General features: G+C 37.5%; 1 protein-coding gene across 2 annotated transcripts in view; it reads left to right on the top strand.

The window, feature by feature from the left end:
• LOC128203454 (uncharacterized) overlaps positions 1–14934 on the top strand; it is a 68461-nt gene extending 53527 nt beyond the window's left edge. For both annotated transcript variants that reach the window (XM_052904911.1, XM_052904988.1), the window contains 5 exons: positions 3021–3136; positions 6987–7239; positions 7587–7792; positions 10079–10214; positions 12383–14934. In XM_052904911.1, coding sequence (XP_052760871.1) covers positions 3021–3136; positions 6987–7239; positions 7587–7792; positions 10079–10214; positions 12383–12462 — 791 coding nt within the window. In that variant the 3' untranslated portion in view covers positions 12463–14934. The remainder of the gene's footprint in view (positions 1–3020; positions 3137–6986; positions 7240–7586; positions 7793–10078; positions 10215–12382) is intronic.
• The last annotated feature ends 641 nt before the right edge of the window (positions 14935–15575 follow it).

The raw sequence follows: 15575 nt of genomic DNA, 5'->3' as shown, positions 1-15575 counted from the left end.
AACCACATCTCATATGGTGGGAATGATGATAACCATGTCTGTAATGGTCGAAATGATGATAACCTCGTCTGATATGGTCGGAATGGTGATAACCACGTCTCATATGGTCAGAATGGTGATAGCCACGTCTCATATGGTCAGAATGTTGATAACCACCGGATTGGTAATAACCACCGAAATGATGCTAACCACGTCTTATATGGTTGGCATGGTGATAACCACGTCTCATATGGTCAGAATGATGATAACCATGTCTCATATGGTGGGAATGATGATAACCACGTCTCATATGGTCAGAATGATAATAACCATGTCTCATATGGTCAGAATGATAATAACCATGTCTCATATGGTCAGAATGATGATAACCATGTCTCATATGGTCAGAATGATGATAACCACCGGAAAGGTGACAACCACGTCTCATATGGTCGGAATGATAATAACCATATCTCATATGGTCAGAATGATAATAACCATGTCTCATATGGTCAGAATGATAATAACCATGTCTCATATGGTCAGAATGATGATAACCACCGGAAAGGTGACAACCACGTCTCATATGGTCGGAATGATAATAACCATGTCTCATATGGTCAGAATGATAATAACCATGTCTCATATGGTCGGAATGATAATAACCACGTCTCATATGGTCAGAATGATAATAACCATGTCTCATATGGTCAGAATGATGATAACCATGTCTCATATGGTCAGAATGATGATAACCATCGGAAATGTGACAACCACGTCTCATATGGTCGGAATGGTGATCACCATGTCTCATATGGTCAAAATGATGATAACCACCGGAAAGGTGACAACCACGTCTCATATGGTCGGAATGGTGATCACCATGTATCTTATGGTTAGAATGATGGTTACCATGTCTCATATGGTGGGAATGGTGATAACCACATCTCATATTTTCTGAATGATGATAATTATGGCATTGTCTCATGTAGTTGAAATGATGAAAATTTTGGTATTGTCTCATGTAGTCAGAATGATGAGAATTATGGCATTGTCCCATGTGGTCGGAATGATGATAATAATGGCACTGTATCATGTAGTCAGAATGATGATAATTATGGCACTGTCTCATGTAGTTGGAATGATGATAACTATGGCACTGTCTCATGTAGTCTAAATGATGATAATTATGGCATTGTCTTATATAGTCAGAATGATGATAATTATGGCACTGTCTCATGTAGTTGGAATGATGATAATTATGGCACTGTCTCATGTAGTAGGAATGATGATAATTATGGCACTGTCTCATGTAGTCTGAATGATGATAATTATGACACTGTCTCATGTAGTTGGAATGATGATAATTATGGCACTGTCTCATGTAGTCAGAATGATGATAACTATGGCATTGTCTCATGTAGTCGGAATGATGATAACTGTGGCATTGTCTCATGTAGTCGGAATGATGATAACTATGGCATTGTCTCATGTAGTCTGAATGATGATAATTATGGCACTGTCTCATGTAGTCAGAATGATGATAATTATGGCACTGTCTCAGGTAGTCTGAATGATGATAATTATGGCATTGTCTTATATAGTCGGAATGATGATAATTATGGCATTGTCTCATGAGGTCGGAATGATGATAATTATGGTATTGTCTCATGTAGTCGGAATGATGATAATTATGGCATTGTCTCATGTAGTCTGAATGATGATAATTATGGCATTGTCTCATGTAGTCGGAATGATGATAATTATGGCACTGTCTCGTGTAGTGGGAATGATGATAACTATGGCACTGTCTCGTGTAGTTGGAATGATGATAAATTGGCACTGTCTCATGTAGTCTGAATGATGATAACTATGGCATTGTCTCATGTAGTTGGAATGATGATAATTCTGGCATTGTCTCATGTAGTCGGAATGATGATAATTCTGGCATTGTCTCATGTAGTCGGAATGATGATAACTGTGGCATTGTCTCATGTAGTCGGAATGATGATAATTATGGCATTGTCTCATATAGTTGGAATGATGATAATTATGGCATTGTCTCATGTAGTCGGAATGATGATAACTATGGCACTGTCTCATGTAGTCGGAATGATGATAACTATGGCACTGTCTCATGTAGTGGGAATGATGATAACTATGGCATTGTCTCATGTAGTTGGAATGATGATAATTATGGCATGATGATAATTATGGCATTGTCTCGTGTAGTCGGAATGATGATAACTATGGCACTGTCTCGTGTAGTCGGAATGATGATAACTATGGCACTGTCTCATGTAGTCGGAATGATGATAACTATGGCACTGTCTCATGTAGTCTGAATGATGATAACTATGGCATTGTCTCATGTAGTTGGAATGATGATAATTATGGCATTGTCTCATGTAGTTGGAATGATGATAATTATGGCACTGTCTCATGTAGTCGGAATGATGATAACTATGGCACTGTCTCATGTAGTCGGAATGATGATAACTATGGCACTGTCTCATGTAGTCGGAATGATGATAACTGTGGCATTGTCTTATATAGTCGGAATGATGATAACTATGGCACTGTCTCATGTAGTTGGAATGATGATAATTATGGCATTGTCTCATGTAGTCTGAATGATGATAACTATGGCATTGTCTCATGTAGTCGGAATGATGATAACTGTGGCATTGTCTCATGTAGTTGGAATGATGATAATTATGGCATTGTCTCATGTAGTCGGAATGATGATAATTATGGCATTGTCTCATGTAGTCGGAATGATGATAACTATGGCACTGTCTCATGTAGTCGGAATGATGATAACTATGGCACTGTCTCATGTAGTTGGAATGATGATAATTATGGCAGTCTGAATGATGATAATAATGGCATTGTCTCATGACGCCAAAATGAAATCAGCTGAAAAGAGGAAAATTAGCATCCCTGTTTATTGGATTAATAAAAGTCAATATGATGTTGATATGTTGTTGGAGTCATACCTAATATAGAACTGATTAACAATCCTTGCTTCCTTTTTTCAGATCCTGTGGATTCGGTGAATTTGTCGCTCAAGCAGGGAGATAATGAACTGTTCAGTGCTATGCAGCCTGCTGGCGTCAACGAGGCTGCCAACAAATTAAAACCTGGAAATTACACGGTATGGCTCATGAAAATTTTTATCTGAAACCGTTAGTAGCATATTTAGTCATAAAACATGAATTTCGAACAGAAATATGAAAATCTGCAATTTGATCTTTTGTCAGAAGGCACATGCCAAGACAAAAAATAACAAAGTTGTCATAATGTTAAATCTGACAAGAGCGCAGCTTTAAAATTAATGTACTAGTAAACTTTGTCAAATAATACATGGAAAATGTATTGTGTATTGGGAAGCGCTTCATATCATAATGGCTTCATTAATTCTTTTTAGCTTTAAAACAGTCAAAGTACAAAATTTGCATTCTCATTCATCAGCGGTTTGATAATGATTCTACTAACCTCTGATAAATGAGAATGCAAAATTGAGTGCAAAACTATATATACTGTGAAATCATTAATGTTTGTGGGGCATTAATGTTAGTGGTTTTCGCGGGTAGGGTGATCCACAAATTTAAGATCCCACGAAATCAACTGCCATGTTATGTACATACTAGTTTATTCGTTACAGAAGTATCAGTATACAGCGTTAATACCGGTCTCACTGTATATTTTACTATCATGGTTTTGTTATTATATATCTGCCTTTAACAAATAATAAACCAAATCAATTAAATGTGTTTTTATTAACCAAATGATAGAAGCACGTGTTAAAACATGTGCTGTTAATGAAATCTCCAGGTTTACAAGATGTGCGTGATGAGTGTCTGTACTTGATTTTTTTAGCTCACCTGTCACATAGTGACAAGGTGAGCTTTTGTGATCACTCGTCGTCCGTCCGTCCGTCCGTCCGTTCACAATTGCTTGTGAACACAATAGAGGTCACAATTTTGACCTAATCTTTATGAAACTTGGTCAGACTGATCATCTCTATGAAATCTAGGTCAAGTTCGATATTGGGTCATCTGGGGTCAAAAACTAGGTCACTAGGTCAATTATTAGAAAAACCTTGTGAACACAATAGAGGTCACAATTTTAGCCTAATCTCAATGCAACTTGGTCAGAATGGTCATCTCTATAAAATCTAGGTCAAGTTCGATATTGGGTCATCCGCGGTCAATAATTAGGTCACTAGGTCAATTAGTAGAAAAACCTTGTGAACACAATAGAGGTCACAATTTTAGCCTAATCTCAATGCAACTTGGTCAGAATGATCATCTCTATAAAATCTAGGTCAAGTTCGATATTGGGTCATCCGCGGTCAATAATTAGGTCACTAGGTCAATTAGTAGAAAAACCTTGTGAACACAATAGAGGTCACAATTTTAGCCTAATCTCAATGCAACTTGGTCAGAATGATCATCTCTATAAAATGTAGGTCAAGTTCGATATTGGGTCATCCGCGGTCAACAACTAGGTCAATTAGTACAAAAACCTTGTGAACACAATAGAGGTCACAATTTTAGCCTAATCTCAATGCAAGTTGGTCAGAATAATCATCTCTATAAAATCTAGGTCAAGTTCGATATTGGGTCATCCGCGGTCAATAACTAGGTCACTAGGTCAATTATTAGAAAAACCTTGTGAACAAAATATAGGTCACAATTTTAGCCTTATCTTAATGAAACTTGGTCAGAATGATCATCTTAACATAAGCTAGGTCAAGTTCCATATTGGGTCAACCCAGGTCAAAAACTAGGTCACTAGGTCAATTAGTAGAAAAACCTTGTGAACACAATAGAGGTCACAATTTTAGCCTAATCTCAATGCAACTTGGTCAGAATGATCATCTCTATAAAATGTAGGTCAAGTTCGATATTGGGTCATCCGCGGTCAACAACTAGGTCACTAGGTCAATTATTAGAAAAACCTTGTGAACACAACAGAGGTCACAATTTTGACCTAATCTTTATGAAACTTGGTCAGACTGATCATCTCTATGAAATCTAGGTCAAGTTCGATATTGGGTCATCTGGGGTCAATAACTAGGTCACTAGGTCAATTAGTAGAAAAACCTTGTGAACACAATAGAGGTCACAATTTTAGCCTAATCTCAATGCAACTTGGTCAGAATGATCATCGCTATAAAATGTAGGTCAAGTTTGATATTGGGTCATTCACGGTCAATAACTAGGTCACTAGGTCAATTAGTACAAAAACCTTGTGAACACAATAGAGGTCACAATTTTAGCCTAATCTCAATGCAACTTGGTCAGAATGATCATCTCTATAAAATCTAGGTCAAGTTCGATATTGGGTCATCTGCGGTCAATAACTAGGTCACTAGGTCAATTAGTACAAAAACCTTGTGAACACAATAGAGGTCACAATTTTAGGCTAATCTTAATGCAACTTGGTCAGAATGATCATCTCTATAAAATCTGGGTCAAGTTCGATATTGGGTCATACGCAGTCAATAACTAGGTCACTAGGTCAATTATTAGAAAAACCTTGTGAACAAAATAGAGGTCACAATTTTAGCCTTATCCTAATGAAACTTGGTCAGAATGATCATCTTAACATAAGCTAGGTCAAGTTCCATATTGGGTCAACCCAGGTCAAAAACTAGGTCACTAGGTCAATTATTAGAAAAACCTTGTGAACAAAATAGAGGTCACAATTTTAGCCTTATCTTAATGAAACTTGGTCAGAATGATCATCTTAACATAAGCTAGGTCAAGTTCCATATTGGGTCAACCCAGGTCAAAAACTAGGTCACTAGGTCAATTAGTAGAAAAACCTTGTGAACACAATAGAGGTCACAATTTTAGGCTTAACTCAATTCAACTTGGTCAGAATGATCATCTCTAGAAAAATATAGGTCAAGTTCGATATTGGGTCATTCGCGGTCAATAACTAGGTCACTAGGTCAATTAGTATAAAAACCTTGTGAACACAATAGAGGTCACAACTTAAGCCTAATCTAAATGTAACTTGGTCAGAATGATCATCTCTATAAAATCTAGGTCAAGTTCGATATTGGGTCATTTACCGTCAATAATGTTCACTTTATTTAGCAAAGCTACAGATGAGCGATACAGGGCCATCATGGCCCTCTTGTTATTTAATGAAATAATTAATCGATTACATTGGAGGTTACTGAGCACCCAACGTGACAAAGTACAAAACAACGCGTTCAATATATTTATTAAACAAAAACGTGTGAATAAATATTGAAATGATCTTGTTTACTCAAATATACGCACCTTTTCGGTGTTTTCTCAGTTTGCAAAATTCTTATTGGTATTCAATGGCTTCCCCTATCTGTATTTATGATCAGGGTACATCTTCTTTAATGACCTTAATTCCCAATTAAATTGATAATTGACATGGGTATATGCACTAATTGGCATCTCGTACGACTTTAGCGAGTGTCATAAACCGTGTGACGTAGAAAGCCGGAAATCACGGGCCAGCGCGTGGAGAATATGTAGATGATCTAGGACGATCGCATATTCGATTTTTTTAAGTACCCACGAAATTGTATTTTTTTCGGCAAACCACGAAATTTCATGCCAACGAATATAAATGATTTCACGGTAGATCATTTTTAGATATCATCGTTGACAAATCAAAATGCTCATTACATTAAGCATTCTTGATTATTGAACACTGACCATCGATATGCTGTTTTGCCGCTAATTTATTTTTCATTAATTTTGTTTAGCACTCTATTTCGCTATTTACACTCAGAATCGGGGCGATTGAACCCGAGTGTAGTACTATAGCATCATCACTGTGGTGTAAGAGAATGAAAATTTGTTGAAAAGAAATAAAAAAAAAGTTAAAGAATAACCGTTAATCAGAAATCGTAGGGACCCAACAAATTACTTCGGATAAATGGTGTTCAGAATAGCGGTGTTCAACTGTATATTAAAAACAGGATATTTATTTATTTCTCTATCTGCAAGGCTATGTGCCAAGCTGAGGGCAGTAACCCTGAACCAGAAATCCATCTGATGATGAATGGAGAGAAATACTCCAATGCTCCAATCACCATGAAATCCGTCATTGACAATCAGCGTCCTAGCTACATGAAGAAAATAGACAAGACGTATGATCTTACACATCGGGAGATGGAACAAGTCTTGTCATGCGAGGCAAACATTCCTGGCGGAATGTACCAACCACAGGTCGCCTCTATGAAACTGAAAGTACAAATTGGTAAGTTTCTCATGGACTTGAATGAAATACAGCATTTCTTTATATGTAAAAAATGAGTTTTTTTCAAACAATAGTTTCAATGTTGTTTTCCCATTTTTATAGGATGTTTAAATACATGCAATTAAAGAAAATACAAGTGATAGTGTACAAGATCAAACTGCAATAATAGAATCATCAGAGGTCATTATTCAAAGGGAAGAACTACAGCACAAGTTTTTATGACCCTTGATGATTCAAAAGCGATATTGATAAAACCAAAAATAAAAAAGGACGAGAAAATCAAACAATACAAAACTACTAATATATCATAATTCTGCTCTCAAACTTTAAGACTATTTTATTTCCAGTCAAGCCAACAATTGATTGCGAGAATATCACACGCTCAATCGGTGATAACTATGTGTCAATCGAATGCACAATAACATCCCAGTCTGATGTTATGTGTGAGATGGTGTCATGGCAGTTTGCTGATAGGAATGAAGTGATCACTCTAGGCGAGGCTGTCAAGGATCCTGAGCAAAAATATGACATTGTGAAAGCTGAATGCACTGCGGTATGTAAGATAGGAACCAATATCTAATTCGTTCAAATTCTTGATTTTTTGTTTATAAAAATACTATGTTTGTTAGTTTTTTTTGGGGGTGTTTGTTAGTGGGGTGGAGGTTTGTGTTGTTTGTGTGTGGGGGTGTTAGTGGGGTGGGGGTTTGTTAGTGGGTTGGAGGTGTGTGTTGTTTGTTTGTGGGGGGGGTGTTAGTGGGTTGGAGGTTTGTGTGGGGGGAGGGTTGTTAGTGGGTTGGAGGTTTGTGTTGTTTGTTTGTGGGGGGAGGGTTGTTAGTGGGTTGGAGGTTTGTGTGTGGGTTGGAGGTTTGTGTGGGGGAGGGTTGTTAGTGGGTTGGAGATTTGTTAGTGGGTTGGAGGTGTGTGTTGTTTGTTTGTGGGGGGGGGTTGTTAGTGGGTTGGAGGTTTGTGTGGGGGGAGGGTTGTTAGTGGGTTGGAGGTTTGTGTTGTTTGTTTGTGGGGGGAGGGTTGTTAGTGGGTTGGAGGTTTGTGTGTGGGTTGGAGGTTTGTGTGGGGGAGGGTTGTTAGTGGGTTGGAGATTTGTTAGTGGGTTGGAGATTTGTGTTGTTTGTTTGGGGGGGGGGTTCAGTGGGTTGGAGGTTTGTGTGTGGGTTGGAGGTGCATGTGTGGGGTGGCAGATTGTGTGTGAGCTGGAGGTTTGTGTGTGGGGTGGAGGTGCGTATGTGGGGTGGGGTGGGGTGGCGGTTTGTGTGTGTGGTGGAGGTGTGTGTAGTGGAGGTGCATGTGTGGGGTGGGGTGGCGGTTTGTGTGTGTGTGGTGGAGGGTTGTTAGTGGGTTGGAGGTATGTGTGTGGGTTGGAGGTTTGTGTTGTTTGTGTGGGGGAGGGTTTTTAGTGGGTTGGAGGTTTGTGTGTGGGTTGGAGGTCCATGTGTTGGGTGGGTTGGCAGATTGTATGTGGGCTGGAGGTTTGAGTGTGAGGTGGAGGTGCGTATGTGGGGTGGGGTGGCGGTTTGTATGTGTGGTGGAGGTGTGTGTGGTGGAGGTGCGTGTGTGGCGTGAGATGGCGGTTTGTGTGTGTGGTGGAGGTTTGTGTGTGGGTTGGAGGTTTGTGTGTTGGATGGAGGTTTGTGTGTGGGATGGAGGTTTGTGTGGGGGTTGGAGGTTTGTGTGTTGGATGGAGGTTTGTGTGTGGGATGGAGGTTTGTGTGAGGGTTGGAGGTTTGTGTGTTGGATGGAGGTTTGTGTGTGGGATGGAGGTTTGTGTGGGGGTGGAGGTTTGTGTGTGGGTAGGAGGTTTGTGTGTGGGATGGAGGTTTGTATGTGGGATGGAGGTTTGTATGTGGGATGGAGGTTTGTGTGGGTGGGAGGGTTGTAAGTGGGTTGGAGGTTTGTGTGTGTGGGGGTGTTAGTGGGGTGGAGGTTTCTGTTGTTTGTGTGTGTGGGTGGGGGTTGTTAGTGGGGTGGAAATTTGTGTGTGGGGTGGGATGGTGGTTTGTGTGTGTGTGGGGGGGGTTGAGGTTTGTGTGTTGGTTTGTGCTTTCTTTGTGGGGTGGAAGTTTTTGTGGGGATGTCGGCTGGAGGTTTGTATGTGGGGTGGTGGCTGTTTGTATGTGGGGGGTTGGGTGGTGGTTTGTGTGTGTGTGTGGGGGGGTGGCTGTTTGTATGTGGGGTGGTGGCTGTTTGTATGTGGGGGGTGGCGGTTTGTGTGTGAGGTGGAGGTTTGTGTGTGGGGTGGAGGTTTGTGTGTTGGTTGGTGCTTTGTGTGTGGGGTGGAGGTTTGTGTGGTGGAGGTGGTTTGTGTAGGGTGGGGGTTTATGTGGGGTGGAGGTTTGTGTATTGGGTGGTGTTTTGTGTGTGTCGGCTTGAGGTGTGTGTGGGGGAAGTGTAGGTTTGTGTTAGTTGGAGGTGTGTGTGGGGGGGGGGGGGTGCTTTGTGTGTGTGGTGGGTGGAGGTTTTTGTGTGTGATGGAAAAAAATAAAGATATTTAGTCTGCCTCTTTTTCCACTTTTTTTACGAGCATGGCTTCTTTTGTGCATAAATCCAGTCACTATTCAACTATTTGTTGTTCATATGAAGTTCAAATTGTAAGTATTGAATTAATGAACCTAGGGTGGTATTCATAAAGCGTCCTTTTCTAATTTAAGTCAATTTCTTAAAATTTCTATTGTCAAATGAAAAAAATGTATAGGTGTTTTTAAGTTTTATGTATACCGCCCCTGATATATATATTTTTTTTTAATTGAATTGCTTAATTTGTATGTACTCTTTGTTGGTTCGTTGTATTCTCAAACTCTAACCCACTTATATATATATTCTTCAGGTTGATGAAAAAACTGCGAAGACAACATTGACGATATACAAGGCAAACGCTGCCCACTTCAAGGCAGTCTACTATGTAAACTACGGAGTTGGTGAACACATGCACAGACATCCTGTCAGCATAAACCTAGACACAAGTAAGTCCTTGTTAACATGTTAAAAGTCTTGTTGGCTGTTGAAAAAGTTGAAATTCTTTCACTCAATCATTTATTCACTCTGATTACTAGGCCTTTCCATGAAAACGGTATCAGCTAGATTTTGCACCTAAATTGATAAAATACTATCCATTCCCTGTTAATTCAAGTCGCAATTTCATTGTTTTGTAACTGGAACTGAATTATCGTGGTGATACTACACAGCGTTAAATGCGAGAGCTGGCAGTTACAGCGAAAGAACTACAGGGGTGTAGAAATCGGCCGGAAGCCTGTAAAATAACCCGGTTACTTTAGAATCTTCACCTGGCTATTTTCCCCCCATCAACAAAAATAAAATCTGTTATTTTGTCATGTTTTTATGTTTACATCAGTTTAAAACCTCGATTGATGGTATTGTTTATTTTGGTTTCCGCGCGTTCGGACTACAATACAGCATTAGCTCGATTTGTGACGTCGTTAGTCACATCCCCCTCTGGGATGTTTTCAAGTTCTAGGTTTGGGTTTCCCAGCCTTCCGAATACAATAACATTAGCTCGATACATGACCTCATTAGTCGCATCCCCCATGGGGATGTTTTGAAGTTTCTGATTTGCGAAGCAATGGAGGGTGAAAAAAATTATATTTTTTCCAGACACCAAAAAGCGTAGTTAGTTTGCAACATGAGCTTGTCTGGCCTTCTGTTAGTTCTATTACCAATTACACAACATTCCTTTTTGTATATGCGTGTTTCCCGGATGTAAACACAATGAAACAAGCTTGCGGTGCTGTCACTGCTAAAAATCATCCATTCTTTTGATGAATTTTACATGTACCTTTGATGAGATTTTGTACCTTTAAATGTCACAAAGTGTCAAGATATTTCTTTTGGTTGTTAAAACAGAATATGCTAGCTGCAGGTGAAATATCTAGAACCACAGAAAATGAAGTTAGATGTTTAATTTTCAGAGGATCACAGACATTCAGTGGCTGAAAGTATATAATTGGTAGAGAAGAAATTACATATATGATTAGGAGGGAATTGCTAGCAAATGGCAAGGCATGTGGTCTGGAATGTTATAATAGTATCCTGAATCTGAATTTGACAGTTATTTGGTTTATTAGTTAGCCCTCACTGGTGGGGGGGGGGGGGACTCACATATAGTGGGGTAGTTCTCAGATTCAGTATCATATTCAAGTACATAAGTTTCCCTGTTACAAAATAAACATGCACCAGAACAGAAATTTTGGTTAAAAAAGGCTTAAATTCTTCCCACAACGGGCATTGGCCCCTTGACCGTAACTGGGGGAGGACACCCAGACACACCCCCCCCCTTCCCGCCTACTTTTAGGATCTTCCCTACTACTTAAATTCATTTCTTCACCCTTGGGACTAATTATAATTAATACTGTCAGTCAAAGAAAATGCACCACAAATTACCAGCAGCCAATTGTATTAAACTTCAATTAGTTGTCAACAGGTTATCTATTGGCAAGTTGACTCATTAAGATGATTTGATTGGTTAGTACCGGGTAGTTATTATTGGATAAATATTGACCAATCATTTTTGATTCCTTTGACTAAACCAAAAACTTAAAGTAATTTTACTTGACTGGCCCCTGATGTCATGTGGTGGTTTTAACATTTTCCATGCAATTGAGTGTAGTACAGATCTTACACAGGAACAATTAAATGCAGTGTCAACACATTGCTCAAAAGGTCCATTCCAAAACAGTGCATCTGATTATGGGCTTTTTAACCTCTACTGCAGCCAATGGTATAAAACAGGTTCATTTTTTAGTTCGGTTGAACTTAGTCAAAAGTATTTACCCAATCATGACTATTGACCAATTAAATTGCTTGCATGGGCCAACTAAACAAAATATAAGCAGCCAATTGTATGAAACTGAACTAGTCTTTGGGCTAGTTTGAAATTAAAATCAATTTGCAACACTACAGTAGTAATTAAATTACTATTGACCAAAAAAGATTATCAATCCCCAACCAAACCATAGAAATAACCAGTTATGACAATTGACTGCTGGTTTCTACTTGGGACATTAATGGTTATGTCTTCACATGATTAATGCTCTTGCTTTATAGCTGTCTAAGTAAAAATTTGACATTTAACTTTCCCCTTTAAACAACTGTAAATTGTCCTTTTTTCTTGCAGCAATCTCAGGCAGCAACCTCGTTGTACCTCTTTCGATGTTAGTGTACATCGTCATGGCAGCTGTTTCCAAACTTTTGTAACATCTACATCACCTAGAACCTTACAAATAAAGAACATCCACATCAGCTAGACGCTCTAAGATCAAGATCATTCATAAAGTAGCTCATGAACATGGAGTTTTGTGAAATAGAAATATGGAAGAAGCAATTTGTAAAGAATTAATCATTTTACATGCCGATGAGATTCTGTACATATTTGTCAATAAGTGTGATAACATAATAAAATGTTGAGAACAGAAGGGTATTATTATAATTTTGAGATGTGGAAGTAAAATGATTGCCAAGTTCTTTTTGTGACTGATACATGTAGTTGAACTATTCCATGGATAGGGAAGTAAGAAATATACATGTTTTGAAATAGAATAAAATATTTGATACAAATATAGTAAATAGGTTATACTGGTAACTTTTGTGCAATGTAGATGTCTACCAATTAAAACTTCTGTATTAGATATGTAGTAGTAGAATTAACAATCATTCATTCCAAGACATTTAGTGCTATGTTCAAAAGTCGATATCCACGTTAATGACGTTTACTTTGACGTTGTATGTGGGTTACATGTAGTATGCATTTCATATGTCATTAATTTTATTTGCATTTTGTAATACTTGCTTACATTTTATATCAACTTTTATGTGACCTATGACACGAGATAATACTTTTCGTGGAAGTGTGATTGATTCTTCGCAAAGAGTTAAATGTTCAAGAAATGTTTAAATTGTCGAACAATGTTGTGATAAGTTTATTCCACAACTGTTGCAAACATGTTTCAAATTGCGATCAGTTTATTCCAGAATGATTTGTATTGTGATCAGATGTTGTATATAAAATCAAAAAGCTCTGTTGCAGCTGCTTATTCTTTTAAACTAAGTTTTTGAAGTGTATAAGCAATGCATTAAAACTTTTGTTGTTCATTCCTTTGCTTTTTTAAATGCACTTCTATGAAGCTTGTCATTGCTGGGAAATATTCTACCAACTATATCTGTTTCATATTATTTAATTGTTAGGGGTTTTAGATTTGTGCAAAATTAATCGTGTATATACATAATATTCGTCAAATAATGACTAATAACCCAGATTGGAAAAAATAAAACAAGAATAAATTTAATCGTTGAATCAATTATATCAATATTCACATTTGTTTGAGGTTTTATATTATTAGAAATTGTATCAAATCAAGAATTTGTAATTAAGTATTGGAAAGTTTAATCAATCGTATGAGTCATTTCTATGGTGAATTATATTGACCTTGACCTTGTTCATTGTCCATTCTTTACTGTGTAAGTATGAATATTGTATAATATTTTCAGCATATTAGTAATGTTCTATATTGCAATTATAACATTTGATGACTGATTGTGGTGTTAAGCTGAAACCAATTGATGCCAACCAAATGTGAACATTTAGACATCTTTGTTGAAATAGCTTGCTCTTGAAATGTTTTGTATTAAAATTGAAAAATGAGCAACCCAGTTTTGCTTAAGAATTAGTACAAGTTCTTGTAAATTTTGTGGAAAAATCTACAACAAATCACTTGGTTAATACCCTTTATAGTGAATGAATTGTATAAATGTTCTCCGATTTTGAATCAATTGTATAGATGTTTAGCTTGTATGTATAGCGTTTTTCTGTTTTTACTTTATCTTTGAAAATTTGTATGTACATTTTAAATGCCTTGTTCTAAACACAATGCTGTCAGCTTGCAAATTCACTTTCTTACATTAAATGTTGTTTCAATGTTAAAAAAATAGCTGAACACAGGCTTGGAGCAAAATATACGTAAATCCAATTTTGATATCCTTATTAATCACACAATATTTTTAAACTTGTTCCTAGTTGTTTTCACACATAGTTCAACCTTTTCAGTTCAGTTTCGAAAGCCTTGCATATTCCTCTATTCTGACCGGATGTCAAACAATACATGCCTACTTCATTGAAAATATCGCTATTCATCGTGAATGCAGTGCCCTTGTGTTAGCAGAATTCTTCGCTTGAATATTATTATTTTATTTGTATAGCAATATCATCTTTATTCATTTAATCAAATGATCTAAATTTGACGTTAAATAGCAAATGTGGAATTGAATTTGTGAATTAAATTGGTAATTCTGAAATTCTTGATTGTTGTTAACATTTAGGAGTAATCGATACAGTACTTGAGGCGTAAAAGTTATGTTGATTTTGTATGGTAAATTCTAAAATATAAATAAGTTGAAAACAACCGCATCTACTTAAGCATATCTGTAATTATCTTCTTTGTGTTTATCAAATCTTCCAAAGAAGTGTTGGGGCTGGGAAACCGGCATATTTTGTTACGCTTACTGCAGTATGATGCAGTATGATGCAGGTGTGTAACAGAGCCTCCACTGTAATTGTGCAAGCTGAAAATCCAAGTGTTGTACAAACCTCTATGTCAGCTGTCATTGTGTCTGTGTGTTCAGTTCTTCATAGGTTTTTATTTAACAATTTCAAAATAAATTTTAGATCTGTCACCTGTTGTCTCGTCTATTACCACATCATAAGAGGTGTCGGACCCTTTTCTTAAAAGGACTTGTAAAGAACGGACCTGATCTATTTGTCCCTGTTCATTTATTATATGAACACCTGGCCCCAATTTCTCGAAACTTCTTTAATAGGCGACAAAAGCTAAGTAGCTTATTTCATTAAGCCCAATTTCTTACTTATGAATTGCAATCAGCATTTAGCATACAGGTTTAGCATACAGATAATTTCCATTCAAAATCCAAAAACTTGAATGAATGTGAATATTGCACCAATCATACCAAGACAAAAATCAAAAACTTACCTTAATCCTGTTACAAGTGACTTGCCGTAACTATTTTTGTGATATTGGGGGCCGGTATATTCGTTGCTGTTTATTTATTATAAGAACACCTGAATAACTTAAAAACAGTGAAAGTTTGTCTTCTTACATGTTGTCCTTTTTCAAGCACAAGTTGGAAAAGTTCGCTTCCGTGATGAAAGTATGGTCAACATCTTTGCAAAATTATGTTCCGTTCCCTCTAGTGTGTTAGTGATTACATGCTTGCCGAGACACAAAATAGCTGGAGTTTACTCTGACCTTGAACCACCATATCTGTACACATAATTCCGAGATGAACATTTGTGCCAA

The sequence above is a fragment of the Mya arenaria genome, chromosome 1 (genome assembly GCF_026914265.1).
Source record: "Mya arenaria isolate MELC-2E11 chromosome 1, ASM2691426v1".
Lineage (NCBI taxonomy): Eukaryota > Metazoa > Mollusca > Bivalvia > Myida > Myidae > Mya > Mya arenaria.
The sequence above is the reverse complement of the archived record's forward strand: the minus strand, read 5'-3'. Positions and strand labels throughout refer to the sequence as shown.